At 40.4% G+C, this 13,673-nt stretch overlaps 1 protein-coding gene across 6 annotated transcripts in view; it reads right to left on the bottom strand.

The window, feature by feature from the left end:
- Positions 1-13,673, bottom strand: part of DNM3 (dynamin 3) — a 392,696-nt gene that overhangs the window by 38,220 nt on the left and 340,803 nt on the right. For all 6 annotated transcript variants that reach the window (XR_009551586.1, XM_060197877.1, XM_060197878.1 and 3 more), the window contains one exon: positions 3,228-3,392. Coding sequence is in view for 5 of the 6 variants with exons in the window: in XM_060197877.1 (XP_060053860.1) it covers positions 3,228-3,392 (165 nt within the window). In the remaining variant the exon portion in view is untranslated. The remainder of the gene's footprint in view (positions 1-3,227; positions 3,393-13,673) is intronic.

Below are 13,673 nucleotides of genomic sequence, written 5' to 3'. Positions count from 1 at the left end.
AATGAGTACCCCAGAGGAGGCTGTTCTTGGGATTTCCATGCAGGATCATACAGTGCTTGGCCACTGACTCTTGTTTTAGAAGTCGGAATCACTTCTTGGAGTTTATGATGGCAGTGAGCTTCAGGGAAGAGCCACTGTGCTGGGCCTGGGGTGTTCTGTGTGTGTTAATGCTGAGGCCCTGCACACAATTCCCATGCCTGACTGTAGCCCATCCAGAACGGCCAGCCGCCTGGCGTAAACTTGCTTGCACTTTGTGGAGCTGTTACCTGAACTGTTTAAGCAAAGAAACAGCTGCTGCATTTCAATAGACAAAGGCTTACAGTATGTCTGAAGCAAGGCCTTTACTGCTGCCTTTCAACTTCTTAAACAATTCCATATGGGACTTGAGTGGCAGAACACTTAACGTAAACTTTCAAAGAAAAATGCCCTCCAAATCCTGAACTTTATGAAAGTTGGTTGAAACATTTTCTTTCCTTCCTCTCTCTCTCCCTCTCTCCCTTTATTTTTTCTTTTCATAAGGCAGAATGCTATTCCTATTTCAAAGAGGAAAGTCCACAGCATACTTTCCACAGAGCAGAAACAAAGGGCTCAGTTTTAGGTCTTTATTGGACCTAAAGGAACAACTGACCTCTTCCCCCAAAACCATTTGTAAGAGCAACAGGGATAGGTGGATAGAACTGAGATATCAGAGCACAGGTATTAATTTTCCAGTTTTAATTCTAGGGTTAATTATCTCACTTGAATATCTCTCCACTTTAAAACAATTTTTTAAAATTATACACAAGCACTGCATGATGCTGGGTGTTCACCCTGGTTTAGCTCCTGGTTCTCCACAGAGCTCTTCTGCAATGATCAAAACCGACATGTTTCAGAAGATGCTGCAAGAATGTGAGCACAGTTTTCCAAAGGTGTGTGTGTGTGTGTGTGTGTGTGTGTGTGTTGCATGCCAATGAAATATTTTAAAAAATATTTAGTAAAAAAAGTAGACCAAACAGCAGAGAAAATTAACCACGCTATATAGATGTGTGATAAAATACATTCAATTTCAAGCAAAAATAGTCATTAGTTCTGAAGGATCCTACATCTCATGATATTTTAGCTTTCTTCCCCTTTGCAGCTTCAAGGCTTGAACTTGGAGAACAAAACTTAAAAGTTTTCTTTCTGAGCATTCTTAGGCAAGGGCTTATTCATGACAATTAGCAGAGCTTTATCTCTGTGGACAATCTCCTGTAGTGTGGGTGGGATCCCTTCCTCAAAGCCAGCAAATAAATGTTCCAGGGAGGGGTCAGGGAAATCACCCCTCTGCTTTCTGGTGTGTGTGCTTGCCTTGAGAAGGTGAAAGTAGAGTAGATTTGCAATAGGGGCTCCCCCACCCCCTTAACTAATTTGTGTCAAGCCACTCCTCAAGACTGTAGACAGGAAGTGCTATTTCCTGTGCTGAAGATTTAAAGCCCTGCAGAGCAAAGCAATGTCTCAGCAGATGGCAGCACTAATGACTCTCCGTAAAACAGTGAAGAGATAAATGGTACTTAATCAGGAAAATGTTTAAATAAGCAAGTGTCTGGATAGACCACGGCAAAACAACCTGAACTTATTTAAGTAAAGTGAAGAGGGTAATTTTAAAAACACACAGACTATTTGTTTAGTACTTTATATTTTTCCAAAGTGGCACAGGGTCCCATTTATTATGTTCTCTGACATTTCTGTGAAGCAGCTCAGTGCTCTCACTGTCATTTCAGGAATGACTGATTCCTGCTCATGGGGGCCAAATGGTTTACTTCAGGTTACATGGCAGGCCGCTGACCAAGCTAAAGGAGCTTCTAAGTCCCCCAGTGTATTGCTTGCCTGTTGATGATATGTCGACATATCCTCTGGTCCTTGTGTAAATACATGGAAAAGTGCATGAAAATAGAATTGTTAAAAATGAGATTGTTTACATGAGTGCTTAAGGTTTGGGGTATCTTACATAAGTCAAGGAATTCATAGATCACAAACAACAAATGAAATGCAAATACAACGTTGAGAGGAATCTTTAAATATGGATAAAGGCTATTTCTAGTTCTTAAATAGGCAGCTTTATTCATTTCTTATAGTTAATATTTCCACAGTATGTCCATCATACTGATCTGGAATGAATCCTTGTGCCAGGTATGTTTTGATCTGGAGTTTATGAATATGGAGGAAAAAGACTCAAAGAAGCTAAGCAACCAATAGGAGAATCAGGTTTAGAATCTAGACTTCTCTTGAACTCTAGCAGGTATAGGACCCTTTTTCATCCTGTGCCATCTGATTTTTATTTGTTATAAGCAAATATTCATCATATACCATTGATCTAAGCAAAAAATATATCCTTCAAAATTGACGAGGAATAAGATTGTTGGCATCACACTTTTAAACACTCAGAACAATTTGCTATGGGATACCTCATTATGAGTTACCTGAAAGATCGTTTTTCAGATAACTCGTGATATGTGTACTTTAGTCAAGTAGCCCCCAAAAGAACCAAAGCAGACCATATCATTGAAATACTACATAAATCTGCTAGCATAAAAATAATTGTGAAGAGGGAGAGTTTCTGGATGATACAGACAAATCTGGTGACCAGTCTAGCAATCCACTCTGAGACTTGTGGCTAGATCATCCTTACTTTGGAAAAGCAAGGGGACCTTGCCCGAGGTCCTCCCCTGACTGTAAATAGAATTCAGCTGCAAAACCTATGAGGGAAATTGGGCACACTGATATTCTGTGTAGAGTGCAAATAATATATATCTTTTGTATTTAATATCAAGGTATACGAGACAATGCATTTCGTCTTATTTCTGACTTTACAACTAATTCATATTCTGAGCACAACTCTAGTATTTTTGCTCTGCTTTACTGCAAACAAATTCATAGCCTTTTAAGGGTTGGGAAGATAGTGCTACCATAGACAGGTGAGAGGCCCCAGGTTTGCTCTCTGTGGCACCAGTATCCAGAGCCACAGTCCTTAGAGGAGATAGCCAAAGTGGATACTGCAGTTCTGTAACTAGATGTGTTATGTTTACTCTTCTAAATTCTCTTGCACTGGTTAGTCAGTTACTACTTGTAATGGGAAATGTTGAGCTTGGGAAATAGGTATTCATTCAATCATCCAGAGAGTAGTACAAAGAAACTGTAGAGAGTGTGAGAAATTTCCACACTGGGATGCACTCGAGGAAGAAATGACGAGGCAGTTTATAATCACTTACATTATTGATCATAAGGTGCATTATCGTTTTTGGAATCAGGTCTCGAATACATTTGTTGATGATCGACATGTAGGAGTCAACGAGGTTGCGAATGGTTTCCACTTGTCTCTCCAGTTGGGGGTCCATGGAAAAGTTTTCTGCCTGGCCATTCTCATCATTTTCAGTCTGACAGGAAGGCAAGGAAACATAGATTATCTCACATTCCCTTGGAAAGGAAGAAATTGCCAGGCATTATTAGATGATCAACAGTGTATTTTGAATTGTATCACTAGAGGGTAACATGTTTATCTTTTTTCACATCCTTGACTTGGGAAAAAGATCAGAAGTATGCAGTGATTCTTCTACTCTTAGCCTGCCATATCCTAAGAAAAACAAATATCCTACTTCTGCATAACTGCTGAAATGAATAGCCACATAAACAATGTACCTAGCAACATACCTCTAGAGAACAATCTAATTTTAAGCCTTTTGCACACCCGCCAAAGAATCCAATCCAAACATATGATACAGATGCTAATTTCTGGGAGGGTTCTCCAGGGATTCTATAGATTAGAAATAACCTAAGTGTTGTTCTGGAATTCCTCAGTCTGCTCTGGAACAGATCAGAATTTGGATCAGCCCAGACTTAAAACTAAATCCCCCAGGCCTGGTCTGGAGCCAAAATAAAAGATATAGAGGATAATTCACTTTTTCATGCACTTGCTGGGATTTTTTAGGTCAATACATGCTTCTGTCATCATTACTAAAGGCTGGATACATCGTGAAAAACATACAATTCTAACTTCCAAACTGTTATTCTTTGACTAAAGCGGAACACATCTATACACAAAGAATATACTTGTGTAACACGAGAGGAGCATCTGTTTTCTATACTATGGGATTTGAGTTAATTAATTTTGGCTTATCCACCGGAGGCGGGGCTGGAACTGCATCTTCATCATTAAGGACTGACCTATTGGCTTAGCACTAAAATCAATTCAAAACAAATGGTCTCCATTTCAGGTCAGGTTGAACCATCTAAGCCCCAGAACATGATACAAATATTGTTAGTGGTCTGGCTACTTTCTAACATTTGGAAAGATTTAATTACCAGGACAAAAAAAAGAAGGGAAATAATTTATTGCTTCTAGCATGGACATGAAGTCCTTTCCTTTGGAAATGTACAGACTTTGATCTGCCAGGCTTTCAATCATCTGATCAGGTCTAGGTAAGGCACAGTGCTAAATACTTTAGACAGACCTATAAATGACAGGATTTTCCTTCTGAATCAAGATGCATGGGTGAAAGGCTATTTGTAGGTTGTAAAATCAACAAAACAAAGATAAAAATTAGTTCTAGTCATTGATATCAGATGTTGTCACTCAGAAAATGTTGAACTCTTCATAGAATATTGAAATCATATATGCTTATTCTATAAAACACTGTCACTGTTCAAGTCTAAGAATATTATCTCATGTGTGGTGACCATTAGAGGATATTCCTAGGACATCTTACTGCCACTCTCTAGCAAGGGAGAGGAGTGGAAGTCTCAGAAATGACAATTATTCTCCTGTACCATTTCTTATACAATTAAATTTTTTGGCAATTAGAAGAAAGACGTGAAATCTTATGTAGCTCTTTAACTATTAATTTGTGATATAGTTATAACAGAATGTTGGATAAATTGGGAAAAAGTTAAGGCCATAGAGCGAAGAAGTGCAGAAGGCAGCTCCATCACGGCAGTGAAAGAACTATGCTCCCAAACTTCTTTCTGGGCAACAAAAGTCACTGCAAATAAGCTCCCTCTGAACCTAGATTCTTAAGACTCAGTTGTTACTGTAGTGTTGTTTTAAGGGTATTATATTGGAAAGTGAAGGCTTTTAGTTTAAGTGCAGACTTTAGTCTGTACTACTAGATATGTGGCCACATTTTACTTAGTGTGGGCAAGACTCAACTTTCTCCTCTTTGAAATGGGGATCTATGGGAGCTGGGTTGTGGCACAGTGGGTTAAGTGCACATGGCACGAAGTGCAAGGACTGGTGTAAGGATCCTGGTTCGAGCCCCCGGCTCCCCACTTGCATGGGGTTTGCTTTACAGTGGTGAAGTAGGTCTGCAGGTGTCTATCTTTCTCTCCCCCTCTCTGTCTTCCCCTCTTCTCTCCATTTCTTTCTTTCCTATCTGACAACAACAACAGCAATAACACTAATAACAACAATGACGATAAACAAGGGCAACAAAAGGGAAAAACATAAAATTAAATTAAAAAAAGAAAAAGAAATGGGGATCTGTTTGTCTGGCTAACTCTTAGCAATGAGACAAACACCTATGAACTCACCTAGCCAAGGGTTTATGGGTACTCAATAAATGTCAATGTCTTCCCTTTATTTCTGTAGGGAAAACTACTTCACTCTCAACACATGTTATGAACACTAAAGATGAGAAATTTGAGCACGACACTTTTCCTATTCTAGCAACATAAAAATGCTAATCTTAAAAGAATTATTTTTAACATCTCTATGCTTTCTACAAGTGGCTCCCCTTGCCTGGAGCCCTTTCTTCCCACCTGTGAAGACCCTCATGTCCCTGTCCCCAACACCTCTTCTAGACAAACTCCCAGAGGCCCTTGGGCTTTCCTCCTCTCCAGATAGCACTTTTACTGTACCTTATTTTTCTAATTTTTCTTATTCATATCCAATTAAGTTAAATGCTTCTTCTGTTCTATTTGTTTTGCCCTCTAGCCAATTAGCACAGAGCTTCATGCACAGGAAGAGGAGAAGTTCATACTACCTAGGGTTTCCCTACATCCAGGAAGCCTCCAGAGTCTTCTTGAGTCTTAAGAGTGCCTCTATGATAGAAAATGGAAATCAGAGAGCTTTAAGCTGTATGATTAAGATCCACCAGTACTTGACAGCAGTGAGGATGGATGTTATGATTGACACTGTGTTAAAATGAGAACTATGGATCTAACTTGCAGCTTTGTGAGGAAAGCAAAATTTGTTTCACATACTATATACACTTCTAAAATGGACATAGGGCAATTCATGTTGACTCATACATGTAAAAACATATTTGGATTTTGCATTTCAGCATTAATATATTACCTCTCCCAGGAACATCCATGGAGCATTTTTTTGTATTCTAGGACTGTGTCAAGCTTTACATAGATAGAACATCTGCACAACAACCTTAAGAGGGGCTAACATCCTTATTGCCAACCTATAGATGAGCCTGTGGCAGCTCTAAAACATACTCAAGAAATGCAAGATGAGTGCAATGTTAAATCAATGTCATCCCTTCCTCAAGTATAAAAAAAAAATCAAGAAGTATTGTGAAACATACATAACATAGCAAGTCAGTCTAATAGATTAAATGATCAATATAGGGAACCACAAAGTGAAAACTGGACTGGTATATTACAGCTAAGTAAAGGACTCTGGGGGAAGGGGACATTGGGTGGTGGTGGAAAAAGACTTGGGTGGGTGGCTGGTAGGAATGGTGAGCAGATATCTATCATGTGACCATGTGTCAACAACTGTCCTGTAAACAATTGTTTCCCTAATAACTGATTTTTTTAAAGAAAAGGTTTCTAGGAACATACTATATAATATTAATATTATGGAAAAGTCAAAAGAAAAGCAGAATAAATAATTTTCAAAGCCTCCTAGAATATGAACAGCAGGAAATTATATAATCAATTGCATTTTCCTATAGAAACACTGAATTTGTTCAGCTCACATGATTTTTTTTTTGTGATTAAATAGTAGGTTACAAGATTATAAAATTACAGTGTATATTTCTACACCACATGGACCACCAGAGTTCTCACACGATTTTTTTTAAAGGAAATTCTTTAAAAAATATCTTTAATTATTTATTGGATAAAGACAGCCAGAAATCAAGAGGGAAGGGGGAGATAGAGAGGGAGAGAGACAGAGGGACACCTGTAGTCCTGTTTCACCACACGCAAAGCTTTCCCCCTGTAGGTGGGGACTGGGGACTTGAGCCTGGGTCCTTGTACATTGCAACATGTGCACTCAGCCAGGTGCACCACCACCCGGCCCTTGAGCTACTGAGGATCCGTTACATGATTCTTAACATGGAGGCTTGTACTGCTTTTTTGTGCATAAAAATGCGAATATACTGACATTCACTTTTTAAATAGATGTAATGAATAAGCAAAGTGTCAGAATGAATAGAGAACACTGAGTGGCTTAGTTCTCAATATTAAAAAAAAAAGGACAAGAAGAATTTCAACATAACCAGTAAAATGACTTGAGACTCTCCTTAGCTTTGGGAATTGCTAGTTGACAAGTGGTTACATGTAAATCTGAACCTCTCTGGTATCATGGACATGACAGGGAACCACAGAATTCAGAATGCAAATCTGGTTTCTTTTTTGAATTTAGAGGAGTAACTTTCTTTTCTAATATGTTGGAAATGAATGGGAAAAATGCACATAGATGGAATTTTTCTTTTAACTGAGTAATTGCAGAGTGAATGGTCCCTCTCCTCTAACCCCAGTTCTAACCAAATTCTCTGCTGTGTTCTTTTCTGTATGTATGCTGGCATGACTCCGTATTTTTTCTTTGTTTAAATTACAGGATTGCAATAAGATTCTTTGTAGTCTAAGCACTGAGGTGGCAGCTGTTTATCATTATCCTCATCAAGGGAATGTAAAATAAAAATAGTAATTTGTCTCTGATCTTTGAGGCCAAGAAGAGTGGTCTGCAAACATTTAACCTTTTATGTGCAGGTTCACTGGTGCTGTTTACAAAATGGTAATAATGTTGTGGAAACCAGCTTTCGTCTGAAAAATACAATGGGCAGACTTTCCCACTGCATATTTTTTTCTAAATGACTTTTGAGAAACCCAATGAAATTTATACAATAAAACAACTCAGCACTATAAATGGGAAATTGCCTGTAAAAACAATATCATAACCTTCTTACATAATGCAATATTCAAGAAATAGCACAGTGTTCAGGAAACAGGCTGTTTAACAAAATTTAAATTTAAAAGTCATCAACATAATATTCAAATGGGTAAGAGGATAAGATAGTGATCAGCGATTCCTATTGTACCTTAAAGCATCCATAAGAGAAACTCCACATCACCCAGCAAGTATATTTTTCATGCTTTGTTTTGCCTCTTTATCTTACTATTAACTATGTTATATTAACTCATTAGTCATACACTATTATTATTTTCTTTTTTTAAATATTTATTCCCCCTTTGTTGCCCTTGTTGTTCTATTGTTGTAGTTATTGTTGGATAGGACAGAGAGTAATGGAGAGAGGAGAGGAAGACAGAGAGGGGGAGAGAAAGATAGACACCTGCAGACCTGCTTCACCGCCTGTGAAGCGACTCTCCAGCAGGTGGGGAGCTGGGGGCTCAAACCTGGATCCTTATGGGTCCTTGCGCTTTGCATCACGTGCATTTAGCCTGCTGTGCTACTGCCCAACTCCCAGTCACACACTATTATTATCTAACATTCTATGTCATAAATTTATTTGACTATCATTGAAAATTAATAAGGCTGTCAACTACAGCTCTTTTAAAAAAATCTTTATTTATTGGATAAGGATAGCCAGAAATCAAGAGGGAAGGGGGTGATAGAGAGGGAGAGACAGAGAGACACCTGCAGCACATCTTCACCACTTGTAAAGCTTTCCCCCTGTAGGTGGGGACCGGGGTCTTGAACCTGAGTCCTTGTGCATTGTAATACATGTGCTCAACTAGGAGCGCCACCACCGGGCCCCTTCAACTCTTTAACAATGGAATAATAGATGGCTGGGGAGATAGTTCAGTGGTTGAGTGCTGCAGCTGCTTGCATGAGGTCCCAGGATCAATACCCAGTACTGCACATGCCAGCCAGAATTAAGCAGAGTCCTCCTTTCCCCCTCTTTGCACCATCAGAAAACAAACAAAGAAACAAAAAACCCAGATCTTAGGACAGTAAGAAGTGTATGGGGATAGTGTGCTAGGTTTATTATGTGTTTGATCCGGGTTCAAGCTTGGCCTTCACAGAACTGGAGGAAACTTCAGTGCTATAGTATCTTCCCCTTTCTCTGTCTCTTTCTGTCTGAAAACACTTTCCTGGTGATGAAAAAAAAACCAAACTAACTAACAAAACAAAACAAAAAAAGACCTGTGGTCCAGGAGGTGGTGCAGTGGATAAAGCATTGGACTTTCAAGCATGAGGTTTTGAGTTCAATCCTCAGCAGCACATGTACCAGAGTGACGGCTGGTTCATTGTCTCTCTCCTCCTTTCACATTAATAAATAACATATTTAAAGAATCTTTACAGAGGTTAAAGGAGTGGGATAATTATAGAAGGAATAATAGAAATCCAAAATCTCCTGGTAGGATTTTGTTCACAAACACACTACAGAGCTAATGAGGGAGATGGGAGGGCAGAGGGCAGGACACCTGTTCCCATGAGCAGAGTGAGCACACTGGACAGTTATCTATAGGTTTACACAGTGATTTCCCAGATTACCAAAGCTTGCTTCCCTTGTAAGATCTATCACTATACAACTTGTCATCACACTAAACAAAAACATCTACCCTTCCTTGGTGAATCAGGTCATCAGTATGAAAACAGTTACCATGGTGACACAACTTTCACTTCTCCAGCTCTACCTCACAGAGAAAATTTTTAGAGAAAACAGCACCCCCCATCAGTGACTTAAATTTTTTTCCCTCAATCCATCCATTCCTTTTTGACAGAGACAGAGAGAACTTGAAAGGGAAAGGGGAAATAGGGAGAGAGAAAGAGAAATACCTACAATACTGCTTCACTTCTTGTGAAACTTCCCCCCTCATATGGGGACCAGGTACTTGAACCTGTGTTCTTGTACATGGTAATGTCTGTGCTCTAATATGTTTGCTACTACCCCCACCTCACCCCCCCCCCCCCAATCACTCACTTTGACAGGCCAAAGACACTTTGCTCCAAAGACAGGCCACCAAATGTGTAACAAACTATGTGTGAAGCATGCTCCAGAGAGCCTGGGAGGGAGGTTAGGCTACACTCTGGCACTTTGTGACATGTATTTCATTCATTAAGTCTACAAATATTTATTTTGTGTTGAAGGCAGATGGTGAGTGAGACCAAGAAAGTCTAAACATACAGGTCTTCAGGGTGAGTTAACCTCTGGGGGAGTAAAGACAGAGTCAGCCAGTCCCAGGACAGGCTAAGAAGCCAGGCAGGGTCCCTGAGGGCAATGTTTATGGATGAAACACAGGAGGTAGACCTATGAGCTGAGTGAGATTTAAAGATAAGGCAACAAACTCATTATTTTATCCCTGGCACAATGCCCTACATAGAGCAGGAGCTTATAAATATCATGGCAAATGTGTGTGTGTGTGTGTGTGCGTGCACGCGTGCGCACGTGTATGTGTGTGTGGTAGTGAAGAGTATACAAATTTCCTTTTCCCCCCCTTATTGCCTTGTTTTATTTATTTTATTACTATTATTATTTTAACTAGTGACTGCAGCCCCAATACTTGGGTGAGAGATCTTTCTTAGCTCTTAGGACTCCCAAGTTCCATTTTCGGTGGCACACTTCCTGGCAAAGTTATAGAACCTAGATATAGAACAGGGCACATGAGATAAAGCACACATGCACATCTGTGCACAAGTTAGGGGAAAATATATACCTTAATGTAAAAATGCGCAATAGGGGGGTCAGGCAGTAGCACAGCAGGTTAAATGCACGTGGCGCAAAGTGCAAGGACAAGCATTAAGTAACCAGGTTTGAGCCCCCCAGCTCCCAACCTGCAGGGAGTTTGCTTCCTGAGTGGTGAAGCAGGTCTGCGGTGTCTATCTTTCTCTCCCTCTCTCTGTCTTCCCCTCCTCTCTCTATTTCTCTCTGTCCTATCAAACAACAATGACAGCAATAACAGCAATAATAATAACAACGATAAACAACAAGGACAACAAAAGGGAAAAAGTAGCCTTCAGAAGCAGTGGATTCGTAGTGCAGGCAACAAGCCCCAGCGATAATCCTAGAGGCCAAAAACAACAACAACAACAACAAAAAAACTGCAATAGTCTACAGTGATTCAGTAAGTGCAGTAAGAAGTAGAAAGACCAGAAAAAATAATCAAATAGCTTCTACCTAGACCTAGACACCCTCCTCACCTACTTCCTATTTCACTTCCCTCAATCACTCTAAACCTAGCCCTATCAGATAAAGTAAAAACTACAAAAGCTGAATAAAGGCAAAAGACAGGTACACTTTAATGATGGCCTTTTTGGCTACTACGAGTTCATCTAATCTTCCAGGGCCCTAGTCAGGGAATTCTGGGATTCCCACATAAGTAAGATGGACCTAGACCTCTAACAGATCCCTCTATCCACTGTTACTGGTTATCTCCATCAGGAACAACATCATAAACCCTCTTGTGGGCCTCTACAGGACCTTGTCCTCAATGTAGAACAACAATAGTAGAAGTTGCCCCTCTCTCCAAAAGGAGGCTGGTTCAACATACTCTGCTACTTGAGGAAGACTGGTCCTGAAATAAGCGCAGCCTAGAATATTCCTAGCTATGACCATGGAAACCACTTTTTTAAGGACTGGGTTTGTTTTTCAGTAGAAACCAGAGAAACTGAGCTCCAGGTAACTGGAGTGTTGCTTTAGGTAAATGGAAATGTCCTCTTAATTCCTGTGACAGTTTTCCCGTACAGCTTCTTCTTTACTAGTCAGGACAAATAACGATGTGTACCCAGAATTATTCTTATACTTCAACTTAAATTATTAGATTTCAGCTATTCTTATATTTCAGATCTTGAAATATAAGATCTTGGGATGGTGGTCAAAATTCTGGGAAGCAAAGGAGGTGTCTCCATGCATATCCAATCCACATGAAACTGCAGAGAAGACACTTGAGCCCTCAAACAACAGCTTTCCTGAGTCTCCAGCCTGCCAGCCCACCCTGCTGTGCCAGCCCCTGTAAGGATAAGAGCCAATTCATCACAAAGGCTCTGTCCACACACACGTACACCCTATCAGTTCTGTTTCTCTGGAGGGTCCTGATTTACCCACATTCTCTGTATAGAATATAAAATAGCATATGGTGTTTAAGGGGGTTCACAGGCGCTGTCAAAAGTCAGAGAACAAGACTTGCACTCCCGAGTCCTCAGGCTCGCTCCATGGTGCTGTATATGGTGGAGCTGAGTGGGGATCTGTTCTCATACTCATAAAAAAAAAATTAAGGGGAAGCAATTACAGAAGCCAGACCTCCCACCTTTTGCAACCCACAACAACCCTGTGTCCATGCTCCCAGAGGGATAGAGAATGGGAAAGCTATTGGGGATGGGATGGGATATGGAGATTGGGTGGCAGGAACTGTGTGGAGTTGTACCCCACCATCCTATGATTTTGTTAATGTATCCTTTCTTAAATAAATTAATTAATTAAAAAAATTAAAGTGTAAATAATTCAGAGTCATGTGGGAGAGTTTGGCTGGTTTCACTCTGGTGATTTTGATAGCAACCTCTAAGGGATAGAGAGGCAAGTCCATCTTTATCTTATCACAAGGTCTTGCGTCTTGCTGTATTTCTGCTAGTAAACCGAATATATATTTGGAGATCCCCCTCCCTGCCCCCAGATGGCCAATGAAACTGTGTTTGAGATGGAGTCACATTCTATGTCAACCCCTCCTGAACTTTATGGGGACAGAAATGGCAAATCACCAAGCCAAGTCAATATCAGTACTATTGTCCAAATTATCAAGAAGAAGAAGAAGAAGAAGCTTCCTTCATCAGGGAATACAGCATACTCAGTGGTGGTGTGAGCTAGCCTACCTCCCTGGGAATGGAGTCAGCTCTGGCTACAGTGTTGTGAAGACAAAGAGGGGGCAGATACTTGATGTTCTGTGACTTCATGTTCTGGGTCCTGCCATTTTGCCCATGAGATGTTAGAGGATGCAAACCACCAACAAGACTCACAGGGTCAGTCAAGGAGAAATATTTAAAGAGATTCACCATCTCAGTCATGTTTTAGTCATCTCAGACTATTCATTCTTCCCAGATTAAGCCTCACACATGATAACTTACTGGCCCTTGGACGCCAATACCACCTACCCACTATCTTGACTGCTGAGCTGTTTGCACTCAGAGCCTGGCCCAGATGTCACCACCTGATATCCTTGCCCTATCAGATTAGTCAGAATGGGTGTCTTACCGCTTTTTAAAAGGATTATTCTTGCAGCAGCTTAAGCGCACATGGCACGAAGCCCAAGGACCGGCTTAAGGATCCCGGTTCAAGCCCCCGGCTCCCCACCTACATGGGGGTTGCTTCACAGGTGGTGAAGCAAGTCTGCATGTGTCTATCTTTCTCTCACCCTCTCTGTCTTCCCCTCCTCTCCATCTCTCTCTGTCCTATCCAATAATGATGACATTAATAACGACAATAATAACTACAACAATAAAACAACAAGGGCAACAAAAGGGAATAAAT

This window comes from Erinaceus europaeus, chromosome 9, assembly GCF_950295315.1.
Source record: "Erinaceus europaeus chromosome 9, mEriEur2.1, whole genome shotgun sequence".
NCBI classification, from domain to species: Eukaryota; Metazoa; Chordata; class Mammalia; order Eulipotyphla; family Erinaceidae; genus Erinaceus; species Erinaceus europaeus.
This window is presented reverse-complemented; position numbering and strand designations above follow the sequence as displayed.